Genomic DNA, 16,110 nt, shown 5'->3' with positions numbered 1-16,110 from the left:
ATAATAGTAGTTCTTTTTTAATTTTAAAGATTCCGATAGTTAGGAGTTTATAATAATAAATAATAAGTAAACTATAAACTAAACTACTTTTATATAGTTAAGGGTAGTTTTTTTATTATAAACTAAGCTTTTTTTAATTAAGAGACTTAACTTATAACTTAAGCCTTAATTATTAATTTTAAATAGGTATAGGAGTTATATAACGATAGAATTTATATAAGAGTATTATATTAATAACGTCTACTTATTATTCTTATTACTATATACTTTTTATATCCTTTAGCTATTAAATATAGCTATTTTTAGTCTTATTAAAACTTATTATAAAAAGGAGCTTAATAAGAAGGATATAGTAAATAATTTTATTATTATGAAAAAGCGGTATTTTTTAGCTTATTATATTATTACTTATTTATTTAGTTTAATAAGAAATAATATATAAAATAGTTAGAGAATAACTAACTTATAGCTACTTAATATTACTATATTTTTTAATAATTTTATAGTATTATTTAGCTTAGCTATATTATTAAACGATATTACTAATACTAAGTAAATAATTACTATTACTATTAAAGTCGTTAATTAGACTTTTATAGTATTTACTATTAATTAGTTAATTTTTAAAAAAGCTAGTAATTTTTATAAATAATTAAAGCTATTTATAAAGCTTAGGCCTAATTATAATACTCAACGTTTACTTTTTTATAAAGTTAAAAAAGCTTTTAATAAGAAGTCCTTTTTATTAGCCTTATTTTAATAATAAGTTCGAGTTTTAAAAGTTAGAGTTAAGTACATAGCTCTTAAAAAAAAGAAGAGTATTTAAATAGACTTAAATACTAAGTTCGTTAATATTAAGGATATAAAGAGGGCTTAGGAAGACGTTAATAAGTATTTAATTAGTCTTAATTAAACTATAGAGGTCGAATTACTTAATAAGGGTAGTAATTATATTATAGTAGTAGTAGAAGGTAGTTAATTAATTAATTATAGTTAGTAATAATATACCTAGACCTACTTTTAATAGGGTAGCCGAATGGGGGGGGTGGCCGAATGGGGGTGTTCTGACTTATTAATATCCCTATTATAGGGTAGTTAGTTCGAACCGTAGTTAATAAAGAGATTAATTAAACTATATAAATATCTACGTAATAAGTATAAAAAGGAGGTTTTAATTATAAATTAGGCTAGCTATAATAATCGTAAATAGGGCCCCTAATTAGCCCCTACGTAGTTAGCTATATACCGCAGTCGAATTAAACTTCTAATCCGATACTAACTTTCTCTTTTTTTTATTAATTTAACTACTACGGTTAGAAATATAATTCGACCTCGGGCCCGTTTACTAAGTCGTTTCCTTTTCCCCCTTTTCTCTACTCTTTTTATATAACTTATCCCTCTATTTATATAATAACTTTTTTATTACTTATAAATTACTTTAATCCCTTATTTAATATTACTTTTATAAAAGCGTCTACGAAGTTATTTTTATTATTAATCTAACGGATCTTAAGTATCTCGCGCCTTTCGTATAACTACCTAAGGGCTATAATATTAATTATAAGCCTCTTTTCTTTTATTATTCCTAATTTAACGAGGTATTTATATAGTAAATAAGAATCGGTATAAATAACCGTTAGAATAAATAAAAAGCTAATTCGATCGGTAATCTTCCTTAGTATTATTAAAATCGTATAAAAGAGGTTAATGCCGTTAACTATACTATAAACCTCTAATACTAATATACTTCTCGTTACCTACTTATTTTTAATTAATAAGTAATAGATTATATTATTATATATAATAAATTCGCTCTTACTTATACTCTCATTAACTAAGATAATAATATACTTTAATTATAAAATAAGGTCGTTATTATTCGTAAATAACTTATTAATAAAGATATAGAGCTTACTAATTATAAAATCGATCGGGTAATAAATAAGACCTCGATCGAAATTCGTTTATTACTATTTAAGCTGCTTATTAAGTACCTTAACGTCTCGTTTAGTTAAATCTATAGCTTATACTACCTTAGCGTAATTAAAAATTACCTCGGGCTAATAAATACTTATAATATATACCCCTCGCGCGAGCTTAGCTTTATATTACTTTTTAATATTAGTTATATTTAAATTAATAAAGTTAATTTTCTTGCCCTACCCCTTTTATTAAAAAACGATAGTTTCCTCTTTTATAATAAGAATTTTAGTATTAAATATTAAGGGGGTATTCGTTATAAGGACCTCTTTTAGCTTCGTTATAAAGCCCGCTTTTTAAAGCTCTTTATTCTTTCTTTTTATAAAATTAATATTAAATAGGCTTAATATATTATCGGTTTATATTCCGACGATCCTAAATTAATTATTTTTATACTCTAAGATTAATAAGCACGGGTCGTACGTAAATATAACTATTAATAATTAATTAATATAAAAATCGTAATAAGTAGCTTATTAATAAGTACCCGATTTTACGAGCCTATATAGTAGCTTAAGCACTTTAATAATCGTACTTTCTAAGTACTTACTAGCTATTTCTTTCGGTAAATAGGCTAAGATTTTCTTTATAAGCCCTATAGCTAATTAAGTATAGGCCTAGGTAATATTACGGCTCTAAATCTTATATCCCTTCTTTTATAATAATACTATTAATACTATTATTAATTATTAGTTATAGCGCTATATAATAAGTAATTATATAAATAGCGTCGCCTTTTTAATATTACCGTACCCCTAAATTATATATTTAAACTTCTTATATAGCTAGGGTATTCTTTTCTTTTTAATCTTACGAACTATTCGTAATTTAAATATACAGAGGTTTATATATTTTTCTAAGTTATATAAGATAAATTAATAAACCCCTCGATCGCAAAGAGTATTTATTTTAATAACATTTAATCCCTTATACGGCTTTTTAATAATTATAATTATACCTTTTTTACGTAGTTTAACTACTAGCTCGAAATCGGCTTTCTCTTTTATTATAAAAAAAGTATTAATTACTTCGTCGCTAATAATAAATTACTACGTTAGGGCTTACTATTATAGTCTTCCGCAACGTCTTATGAATAATATTAATACCCTTTTAGTAATTTCCTCTTCCTCGTCGTTTATTAATATTATTACGACGATTTTATTAAAAATAATTTCCTATACCTTTATTGCGGGTTATATAGTTTCCCCTAGCTCTTCTTTTTTTTATAAGTTAGAAATTACTTTATTAGGATCTATATAGTACGGTCTAACTATTATAATTAATACTTCGAGCAGCTAGTTACGATCTCTTATAACTATATAAGAGCGCTCGTTAATAAAAATTAACTTATATAACCTAGCCTACTATTAAGTAATTTTATACTATACTCGTATATCCGAATTTAGTAGTATATTTAAATTACCCCCTATATTAGGCCTATTATGCATAATAATTACCTCGTTAACTTACTTTCTTACGCTTACTTTACGTAGTACCCGTATTACTTTTTTAATTACTTAGGCTCGTTAGCTTATATTTAGCGACGGTAACGAGGCTAAGGTCGTTTTTAAATATACTCTAAATATTAATAATATTAATATAAGTCCGTTAGGCCCTATAATATCATTATAGTATTTAAGTACTATCTAGAGGTATTTATCGTTAGTAAAATCTAGATTTTCCTCTTTAATAATTCTAAACGCCCTTTTTAATTACTAATATACCCTTTTTACTTTTTTAATACTATAGTGCGCTTTAATAGGTACGACTTTTAGTTATATACCGTAAGTTATTATATTATCCCTAAATTTTACTAACTTAAAGCTAGTACTAGCGTCGGTTTTAATACTATCTAGCGGTCCATAGTATATATCGATCTAGCTTTTTTATAAAGCTACCTATACTATTTTTACTTATAAATCCCAGAGGAATTGCCCTACTTAAAAAGATATAGCTACGTCGATTATATATAATACTAACTAACTATTTAAATAGAAAATATTAACGACGATTTCTTAATTAAAGTTAAGCTTATTACGCAATTTAAACTTAAATTTACGTAGGCTCTGCGCATTTATTTAGTATTAGTAATATACTTTTATTAATTACTCTAGCGCCCCTATTTCAATATTATTATTACCTAATTACTTTAAGAGGTTATATAGCCTTATAACTAATAAGTACCTAAATCTTTAGTATAATCTTCTAAGCTTACTTTTTGTTAGGTAATTAATTAACTTCGTATTATTAGTAAGCTTTATAAACGTATACCCCTATTATTATTTAACTATCTCGAAGTACTTATTACTAAAGATTCTATTCTTTATATTATTAAATATAATACCTAGTTAATCTATATCTTTTAAATATAAAAGAAATAGGGTATTAATAGGTAAAATATAAAAAGTTATCGTTCCGAAATACGTCTCTACTTTTACTATACTTAGAGCAACGATTTCCTTACCTAAGCTAAAACTAATCCTTATAATACTTATTATTAATATATTAAGCGTTATTAGTACGATCTTTTATAGTACTTAGAATTACCTTTTTCTTTTAGTTAACTATTATAATACCCTAGTATTTAGGATAATTTTATAAAAATTATCTAAGCCGTACTTTTCGCTCGTATAAAATACTTATACGAGCTTAGTATTTAAGGGATCTAAGTAATATAAAAAGGACCCCTTTGGCTACCCTTAGATTTACTTAGTATTATATTCTTTTTTTTTAAATATTAAAAGAAATAGCGTCTTCTCCTTAATTATTAAAAAAATAGGCTTCGGCCTTATTAAATTCGCCCTTTTAGCCGCCTCTATATTTATTATTTAAGGGACCTTCCTTTACTATTTATAAATAAAAGCCTACTTATTAAGAGCTTTTACTACCCTCTATTCGTTTAGCCTCGTATATCCTTTAGAAGCTAACGGGATAAAAAAAAAGTAATTAATATTATTAATTTCGTTATAATTTAATTCGTTAGTATAGGAGGTAAGATCTTTTTTATTTTCTAAATCTCTTATAGGGGGTATATATTTTAAGCCGTTATTTTAATTACTATCGCTAGGTTCTATACCCCCAGATCTACCCTTATATATAATAAGGAATTAGTTAAACCGATAAGGGCTAGTTTTATTATTTACTACCCTCGACTTTTTATATTATTTATATAATTTAGTACGCTCTTCTTTAGAGTAGTTACTTAACTAATATTTATCCTTTTTATAAATATAATATTACCTCTTTTATTACCCTATTTATAAGTTAAATCTCTACTTATTTAACGAATCCAAGCCTCCTTATTAATAATTATTATATCTAGCCTCTTTCTTTTTCTTATTATACGTTTAATTAACTTAATATTACTAATAAGGGCCGTCGTATATTTAGAAGTAAGTTTAATATAATATTCTCGCTTTAATATTAAAACTAAATCTTAGCCTCGAGTAGAGCGTCTCGTAGTCTTTAAGTACTTAGTATAGGGTTATTTTTACCTTTAGTATACGCTAAACTACGGTATAAAAATATCTAACTTTCCGCTCGTTTATCCCCTTATTTAGCTAAGTTTTTATTAGTTTATTAATTCGATTAATAAGCTCTTTAAAAGTCTTTACTCGCAATTTACTTTTTATTATCCTAGTTATAAATATATAAAAAATCGCTCGTAGCTTAAATAAGAGCTTTAGGTTTTTATTATAAGTTTTAAAACAGCTTTAAATTACGTTAATTATATTAAGAAAGTCGTTTTAATCGAGATTACGTACCGCTTTATAATAATAATTAGAGGCTTTACTTACGAGTACGATATTAATTACTAAATAGTACTAGTATTCCCTAATTCCGACTTTTTTTATAATAATCGTAAAATATCGTTAGGGTTTTTTATAAGACCTTATACTTCTCTTTAAAATATAATTTCTTTTTTAAGAAGATCTTTTTAAAGTTTATAAATTACTTCGTATTTATTACTAAATTTTTGGTATTTATATACGATCCCTACGTTGCTACGTATTATTAATAACTTTAGGTCGTTTACCTCTTTTTTTATTAACTAATTAGTACCGAATTTTATATTAATAATAGTAACGAGTTATAAATTAAAATAAGCGGAATTATTAATTATCGTACTTCTAATACTATATTTTACCCCGGTATATCTTTTTATAATAATAGATTTCCGTTAGTAATTATAGGGAGGAAATCTAAGTCGTTTACTCTTTTTTTAAATTTATTAAAGTGATTATACGCTCTATTAACCTATACTTAGTTTTATAGTACGAATTCCTCTTTTATAATTATTACTATTAGTATTTTATATAGCTCTTATAATTATAATTACGTTAATAATACCCCTCGCCCGTAAAAGAATTTATTAATTACTTTTATAATTTTTGAGCTTACGCTCGTAAATTATTCGTTTAGTTAATAACTAAGGTCGTTTATAATTTTATAAAATAGGGGTTACCCCTATAGCCCCTTTTTTTTATAAACCTTAGTTAAATAGATTAATACTACGTTAATTTACTTATTATTAAGCTAATTTATAATTCTATATATCTACGTCCCTTAATAATCTAGGTTAATATTTACCTATTTATAAGGGATTAGGATTCTATTTAGGATCGGGTTTCGTCCTCTTTTTTTTTATTTTAACTTACTAAGGGTCGTACTTTAGTTAATACTCGTATTAGTAATTATTAGCGTATTTAATTTTAATAAGGATATATTTAATCCGCGCGCTAATTATAATAAATCCGTACTTTTATTATTTAACGAATTTATTAAGGTCTAGGAAATTCTCGCTTCTTTTTATTATCTCGCTACTACTCTCGTTTTTACTATTTTTAATAATTATTATTACTTTTCTAAAACGCTAGCTATCGTACTTACTAAGATCCTCCTTTTTATTTAATATAAAAGGGTAAGTTTTAGTAGTTCTTTTTTATAATAATAGCGGTAAACGTTTATATTATTATAAAAAGATATAGTAATTAGTCTTAGGATCTTTATTAGTTACCGATTTTTGTTATTCCGTATACTTTTAGCTTTTTAAGCCTCGTACTCTTTATAATTTCTAAATAGCTTCTTTTTTCGACCTACTTTTTTTAAGGTAGTATTTTATAAAAATAGTTAAAAATAAACGCCGGGCGGCTCGTAAAAGAGCTATATAAGTTATTAAGAACTATATAGGCCGTTAAGTATAGTTAACGAAGTTAAGCCCTCCTTTTTATAAAATTATAAATTTTAAAAACTTACTAAAAATACTTACTTATTACTCATACGTAATAGGGTTAAATACTTTAAAAATCTTATTTTTTATAGCCTCTTAGTACCCTATTTTATATTTTTTAAGTAGTTTTTTTCGTAGCTTAATTATAGTTAAGTAATTATTACTTACTAGCGATCCTTTTTATTATTTAGTTAATTTTTTAAAATTAATAATTTCGTACCGGGAGCTAATATAAAAAGAAGCCTTTTAGTAGCCTTTTAAAGGATTTTTTTCTTTTCCTTTTAGATCCTCGTTTTTTTAGCCTTTTTTTAGGCTAATAATAACTTTAATAAGAGGTTATAAAACTATTTTAGGGTAGCTACTTTCTTTTTAAGTTAATTTTTAAAATCCGTAATATTCTTAACTTAATATTATTAAGACTTCTAAATCCCCTCCTCCTTTATTAAACCGTCCCTTATATTATATTCTTATATAATACCTAGGGGGTAGTTAAGGGAGTTATAAAGAGGTTATTTAAATCGCGGGCTTAAAGTCGTATTTATAAGATTCTTATAATAATAAACTTTTCTATATATTATAAATCTCTTAGTTTAATAACTCCTATAAAGTTACTTTTATTACTAAGTAAAAATATTTACGTTTAGAAATCCCCTTTTTTAATTACGCAGTGCTTTTTTATATTATATTATTAAACTCGTTCGTGATACTAATTAATTAAGCGAGTAGTTATTACGTAAGTATTTCTTTTTACTAATTTAACTAGTTAATTTCTAATTACGGGCCGGCTATAGAAAAGTCGTTTAATAAAAAAGCTACTTAGGGTAATAATAAAAGGCTAATCGCTTAAGTAGTTTTATTAATTAACGTAGTTTAACGTAATAAACGTCGACCTCTCGTAAGTAATAAAAAGCTATGATTACTTAATTCCGTACGGCATTCGAGAATCGCCTCCTTTTTTATCTATTTTTATAAAATTAATTAATACGAATCTCTTATTCTATATAATATTAAAAAGTCGTCTTTTCTATATAATAAGATACCTTACCGATTTATAATAATAGAATTTAACTATTAATTAGTATTAGTATCCCTATTATAAGGTAGTTAATTCCAACCGTAGTTAATAAAAAAATTAATTAAATTATATAAATATTTACGTAGTAAGTATAAAAAGGAGGTTCTAACCGTAAGTTAGGCTAGCTACGATAATCGTAAATAGGGCCCCTAATTAGCCCCTGCGCAGTCGGCTATATGCCGCGGTCGAATTAGACTTCCAATCTAACATAACTTAACTATATGAACCTTACTACCTTACACTACATTTTCCACCATTTTGAGAGTTCAACCTTAAGAAGCAATTGTGAGCCGTACTGCATTCAAGGCAGGGCAGGGCATAAGTCGCCTTTGGAAGTCGCCTCATCGGTAGCTAAGACTTGCAGTATTTTCTTGCCACTGTATTGAATGAGAACATCCTTTCAGTGCCTACCCTCATTGCTAATCACCCTCAGATCAAAGACAGGAAAGTCTCCACAACCCCGGCCTTGCTGCTTTTATGTAATACATAGGAGAACCAGCATCTATACATCATACAAGTTATCCAGGCCCCTACAGCTTTGAGTGAATGAACAAATTCAATCATCTCGTCAGATTGGACGACAGGTCTGTCAAACCTGTTTTCCTCGCTTGAAGCAGCCCATAGTTGCAAGAAACTCCAGATCTGCATAGCTATGCCAAGTCGACTTGAGTATCCTGAAACCCTTGAGTCCAGAACATCGATTGACAATCAACCAATAATTTCAATGGCCGCTTAAGCCCTCGGCGAAACGCAGCGACAGTCTTTGAAGCATTGATGAAAGATCATGTTGATACAGAGGAATGATTCGGCCTCGCCAAAAGATTCTCTTTAGTAAGCCTTGGCTTGTGACAAACCAAACATAATTGACGCTGTTACACGGAATTGGACTTTTCCTATCACGAGCATGCTTCACCCCATGCTTCATCTTGGATCGAGCGACCTTCGAATTGACATTCAAGTCTCCTTGATGTTCTCAACCTCCCAAACCGCACCCTTACACTGCGGCTCCCTGAACCGGCCTTCTTCGCCGGCTGAACAGTGGTACAAGAAGCCGTACCCGTTACAGTTGACCAAGACTGTCGAATCGACCTTTCCAGCGCGAAGTACAAGCTGACTTTGCTTGTGGACGACGGATGTGCCAGAGTCTCCGCAGAAGTAGACGTTGTTTGCGTTGAGGTTGCAGTTTGAGATTCGCTTGTACCCGTTGTATTTGCCGTTAAAGGTTCCTTCTCCGCAACTTGCGAGGGTTTGGCCCGAAAGCAGGGCTACGGCCATGATAGAGATGGCCGAGAATTGCATCGTAGCTGTCTTTGATTGAGTTTGAGGATTTTTTCCGTCTTAAAGTATGGAAATGGTAACGTATGAGGCGTAGGTTCCTTGTTCTTACTTAGGGAGTTGTGATATTGCTTGGCGTTTATAGTAGTATTTGACGTTGCTTCAAAGAACTAGCTAGTATTTATATATCAACTCTATACACCGTACAGCTTCTAGCACAAATTCAGTAGCCGTAGTTGGCGGAAGTTTCGGCTAGGTACACCTCCTGAGACGGTTCCGTGGGTTCAGAATGACCAGTATGAAGGTTCAATCAGAAATTAGTCTATGAACTAGACTGAACTCTCTATGATTACCTTACTATGGGGCTCTGGCGATGCTTTTGCTAGACGCTCTCCTCTACACATCACTGGAGATAGGTTTGCCGCCGAGTCAGGTAAGCAGCGCACTGAGCGGGCTTGAGTAGGAGTCCGAGATTGAAATTCGGGAGTAATGCGGTTTCCGAAAGAGTCTATATATAAACTAATAATAACCCCCCCTAGTTAAAGTAAGAGTCCCGTATATAATAATAAGTACTTAGATATTAATAGATCCCGGCTAAATTTAATTAATTAGACTTCGGTTTTTTTTTTTTGGGGTACTCGGGTTAGAAATATTTTAAAAATAAATTATAGCTAATTAGGGTACTATTACTTAATTCAAGTCCGCTCTATAATAAATAATTCTAATTTATACTTTTTTTTTACCTTAACTAAGTCGTATCCCTTTTTTAAAACTTCTACCCTTTATTATAACTTTTATTAGAAATTTTTATTATAAAACTTATTATTATACTTAAAATTTATTAATAATTAATTAAAAATATTTTCGAATTAATTTTATAATACCTTCTTATTATTATAATAATAATAGTTTTAAGTTTTATATTAATAATAAGAGGGGCTAGCCTAAGAATCTCTTTATATTTAAAACTAATAATATAAATTTTATCTTTATTATTATAATTAAATACGCAATTTATTTATTTATTTTTATAATAATAAGGTTAAGTAATTTTATTATTAAGAGAACTTTATTATTATTATTTAGAGGCTAATAGCTTTTATTTTAATAGCTATTATTAGTTATTTCTTGGTATACTTAAAAAGTATTTTAAAAAGGGTTATCGTATTAACTTTACGATTTTTTATAAGGGATCCCTTTTTATTATTATTAACCTCGAGGTTACTTATAAGTTATTTCTTATTTTATATTAATATTTTTAGCTTTATTAATAATATTTTATAAAGTATTACGCTAAAAAAATATTATTTATAAAGGGCTAAAATATATCCTTAAATACCCCCCAAAAGCCTAAGGCTATTATAAATAATAAGGCATTATTTACTATCCTTTTTAAAAAGAATAGTACTATAAATAGAAATGTTTTTAAAATATTTTTAGTTTATAAAACTAATTATTTTTAATAGGACGTTACTTAGATAAAAGTAAACGTTAAGCTCGGCCCCGAGGAGAGTTATAAGGTTTATAAATCGTAAGACGTTATTAGCTATAATAAGTATAATTTATTTTTTAATTAATACTCTTTTTAATTAGATTTTATAGCTTACCCTCTCCCTAATATATACGAGCTAATTTATTTAATATTTCGTAAGTATTATTATTTTAAACTCGCGCTAAATAAGGATATTTTTAATAAGTTATTTTATTAATATTTATATATTATTATATTTAATATTAATTATTTTTAAAAAATTTTAAAACCCCCAAGTAAATAGGCCGGAATAATAAAGTAGTTAAGGGTAAGCTAGTTTAGCTTACCCCCGTTAATAATTTTAATAATAATAAAACGGATTTTTAAATAAACCCCGCTACTTCTACTTAGATTTTTATTAAGAATATAAATAAATAAAAAGTATAATTAAGGGTTAAAGGATAATAAGGAATAATTAGTCTAAGGAAGTTTATAAATAAAAAGTTTATTAGAATAGAAGTATTTTATTTACTTTTTTAAAGTAGTACTATATAAATTAAGAATACTATAGTATTATAAATAAATATTCGTAATAAATATATAAATAGAGGTTAAGGCTATAAATACTAAGTAAATAATATATTAATCGTAAATATTTCTTAAATAGTTCCTAAAAATTTCATAAAGATTTCCTAAAAGTTTCTTAAAAATTTCCTAAAAGTTTCTTAAACATTTCCTAAAGATTTTTTAAAAATTTCTTAAAAATTTCCTAAACGTTTTTTAGAATTTTTTTAAAGGTTTTCTAAAGATTTCCTTAATATATATTAAATATTTCCTAAATATTTCCTTGATATATTTTAAATATTTCCTTAATATATCTTAAATATTTCTTAAATATTTCTATTTTTCAAATTTTCTAATATTTATAAATATAAATTAATTCATAAATAATAAAATAATACATTATTAACTTATTTTAATATATTATAAGCTTATTATATATTTATATATTTAATATAATTTACTATTTATAATTATAATATTAATATTTTATAATAATATATACTCTTATTATTATAATAAATAATATAAATAAGACTATATATATATATATAATATAATTACTTAACTAAGTACTAAAAGTAATATAAGTACTAAAGTTCTAATATTTTTTAATAAAATAACGGGCCTACTATACTCTTAAAAATAAGTATATTATATAGAAATACTGAAGAACTAGGTATTAATTATTAAACCTTTTATAAAGCTTAGTCTAAGCTTTTTTAAAAATATACTTAGTTTTAATAAAAATAATAAGTTTTTATACTATAAAGACCTTATAATATATATAAAGGGGGGGCTTATTAACAAATATATTAATATAAGCCTTATTCTTATTACTTAGTATAATTATTATTTATATTAATAATTAATATTTCTTATTATTAAACTTACTATTATTATTATTATAACTATAGTTCTTAACTTATTTCTACTTAGCCTTAAGTATAATATTAAAGTTAATATAATAAATATAAAATTATTACTAAATATTTAAGAACTACTTATTTAGTATAGCCTTTATTTATTTATTATAATTTATAATAATAATAATAAAATAACGGACTAAGTATTAGTTTATAAATTAATAAATACTAATTAGAAAAAACTAAAAACCTTCTAGTTTCTCGTTATTAATAAGGCTAAATACGGTATTATAAATAAATTTAAAACAAGTTTATTTAATAATTAAAAAAAAAAAGAGCTTAAAGTAATTAATATTATAAGTATTATTAAAGCTAATTACCTTAAGGAATCGCTTTTATATTTAAAAATAGTGAAAAAAAATCTAAATAAGGCTAATAAAATAGTTTAGCTTATTATTTACTTATTTTACTATATATAAAATATCTTACTTATTGAATAGCTTAATTAATACTATAATTAATAAATATTTAATTAGTTTTTCTTAATTTTTACAAGCTTTAGTATTATAATATCTTACTAAATAAATAAAGACTTTAAAAACTATTCTTAAATAATAATATATATATTATAAGCTCGAATTTTAATTTATTAGCTTATAGTTTTAATAATATTTTTAACTACTTTAATAAGCTTATAATATAAAAAGTGCGTAAAGGGTTTAAAGTTAAGGCTATAATTATACTAATTATACTAAGGGTCTAAATAATAATATAATAGCTATTTATCCTCTTTTTAAGTTTTAGTAATAACTTATTATTTATAACCGTATTTATAAAACTTATATTATTAAATACTAATATTTAATATAAACCTAGGCTTATTAAACTAATTATATTAAGAAATATATTAAATAATTTAGCCTCGAGCTTTATATTTATTCCGTTTTATAATACTAAATTTATTAACGTTTATATAATTATTAACTTAATTAAAAAAGATATTATAAGTTTATTTTAAATTATTAAAAATTAATAAGTTTAAAATTTAAGTTATAAAAAAAGAAGAGGATTAGTTATTTAGAGTATAATAAAAAGCTATAGTTTAAAAAGACGTTTTATTTTAAATAAAAAATAGTTATAAGAGTAAATAAAATAATAAGTCAACTTAGGGACCCTATATTTATTATTATTAATAAATATATTCTTATTATCGAAGTAGTACTGTTATTAAGTATTAATTAGTTTAATAACCTATTTAATAAGCTAAAAAGTATTATTAAACTATTTTATTATAAAATAAAAAAGTTATTAAAACTATTTATTAAAAAGAAAGGGGTTATATTTTAAAAAAAATCGTAAGAGAGTAGTTTACTAAGTTTTTTTTATTTTCTTAGAGAAATAATACGTAAAATATAATATAAGCTTTATATTAAAGTAATCGTTTATAAAAGGTCGTATATTTTATAATATACTAACTAAGAGCTTAATAATAAGGTCGTATTACTTTTTAAAATTATTAATTTTATAAAATTAGTTAATATTAAGGCGGCTATTTTAAAAAGGGAAATAATAATAAGAGAATTAATATATCAGTATTATAAATTAATATATTAGCGTCGCTCTTATACCGGCGTTACTGTTTTACTTTTTAATTAGTTTAAAAAAAATATTAATATAGTTAGATTTTACTAGATACTTATAAAATATTTTAAGCTTTTATTTTTTTACTCTCTTTATACTTAGGTTATATTATTAAGCCTCGAAATCTAATTTATAGTATTTATTTATAATAGTTTTTATAATTAGAGTTAGAGACGTTTTTTAAAGCTAATTTTAAAATAATACCCTTATTAAAAAACTTCTCCCTTTATAAAAACGATTATTAATTGATTATAGCCTCTTATTATTATCTAGTTAATTATTATTATCTCCCTTTTTAAAAAGTAGCTACTTTAATATTAACTAATTTTATAAAATTAGTAATTTTAAAAAATAATATAATTTTGTTACTAAGCTCTTAATTAATATATTATAAAATACGTAACTTTTTATAAATAATTATTTTAATATAGAGCTTATATTATATTTTATTTACTATTTCTTTAAAGAAATAATAAAAACTTAGTAAACTACTTTTTTATAATTCTTTTTAAAATATAACCCCTCTTCTTTTAATAAATAATTTTAATAACTTTTTTTATTTTATAATAGAGTAGTTTAGTAATACTCTTTAACTTATTAAATAGGTTATTAAGACTAATTAATAATCAATAATAATACTACTCCGATAATAAGAATATATTTATTAATAATAATAAATATAGGGTCCCTAAGTTAACTTATTACTTTATTTATTTTTATAACTATTTTTTATTTAAAGCGAAGCGTTTTTTTAAACTATAGCCTCTTATTATATTTTAAATAACCGATCCTCTTTTTTTTATATAATTAAATCTTAAACTTACCGATTCTTAATAATTTAAATTAAACTTATAATACTTTTTTAACCGAGTTAATAATTTTATAAAAGCTAATAAATTTAGTATTATAAAATGGAATAAGTATAAAGCTCGAGGCTAAATTATTTAATATACTTTTTAATATAATCGTTTTAATAAGCCTAGGCTTATATAAAACGCTAGTATTTAATAATATAAGTTTTATAAATACGGTTATAAATAATAAGTTATTGTTAAAGCTTAAGAAAAAAATAAGTAGCTATTATATTATTATTTACACTTTTAATATAATTAATATAATTATAACCCTAATTTTAAAACCTTTACGTACTTTTTATATTATAAGCTTATTAAAATAGTTAAGGATATTATTAAAATTATAAACTAACGAGTTAAGATTCGGGCTCGTAATATACGTATTATTATTTAAAAATAGTTCTTAAAGTTTTTATTTATTTAATAAGATATTTATATTACTAGGGCTTATATAAACTAAGAGAAATTAGCTAAATACTCGCTAATTATAGTATTAATTAAGCTATTTAATAAATAAGATATTTTATATATAATAAAATAAATAAATAACGAGCTAAACCGCTTTATTAACTTTATTTAAACCTTTTTTTATTATTTTTAAATATAAAAGCTATTCCCTAAGGTAATTAACTTTAATAATATTTATAGTATTAATTACTTTAAGCTCCCTCTTTTTTAAGTTACTGAGTAGACTTATTTTAAATTGATTTATAATACTACGTTTAACTTTATTAATAATAAAAAATTAAAAAGTTCTTAGTTTTTTTTAAAAAGTATTTACTAATTTATAAACTAATACTTAGTCCGTTATTTTATTATTATTATTATAAATTATAATAAATAAAGGCTATACTAAATAAGTAGTTCTTAAATATTTAATAATAATTTTATATTTATTATATTAAGTTTAATATTATACTTAAAACTAAGGAAAAATAAGTTAAGGACCGTAGTTATAATAATAATAATAATAGGTTTAATAACGAGGAATATTAGTTATTAATATAAATAGTAACTATACTAAATAATAAAAATAAGGCTTATATTAACATATTTATTAATAAGCCCCCCCTTTATATATATTATAAAGTCTTTATAATATAAAAACTTATTATTTTTATTAAAACTAAGTATATTTTTAAAAAAGCTTAGACTAA

The 16,110-nt window shown here is 24.1% G+C and overlaps 2 protein-coding genes across 2 annotated transcripts; both read right to left on the bottom strand.

The window, feature by feature from the left end:
* Positions 1-4,328: 4,328 nt before the first annotated feature.
* CLUP02_06712 (uncharacterized protein) lies at positions 4,329-4,487 on the bottom strand (the record flags this gene model as incomplete). Its single annotated transcript, XM_049285709.1, has 1 exon — positions 4,329-4,487. A coding segment is annotated over one exon (159 nt), but the record flags the coding sequence as incomplete, so codon positions are not given.
* A 4,752-nt stretch (positions 4,488-9,239) lies between these two features.
* Positions 9,240-9,584, bottom strand: CLUP02_06711 (uncharacterized protein; the record flags this gene model as incomplete). Its single annotated transcript, XM_049285708.1, has 1 exon — positions 9,240-9,584. One exon carries the CDS (start codon positions 9,582-9,584, stop codon positions 9,240-9,242), a length of 345 nt encoding a protein of 114 aa, XP_049142851.1.
* Between the last annotated feature and the right edge of the window lie 6,526 nt (positions 9,585-16,110).

This window comes from Colletotrichum lupini, chromosome 3 (genome assembly GCF_023278565.1).
Source record: "Colletotrichum lupini chromosome 3, complete sequence".
Classification (NCBI taxonomy): Eukaryota; Fungi; Ascomycota; class Sordariomycetes; order Glomerellales; family Glomerellaceae; genus Colletotrichum; species Colletotrichum lupini.
Note: the sequence above shows the minus strand (reverse complement) of the source record. Positions and strands in the feature narration are given on the sequence as shown.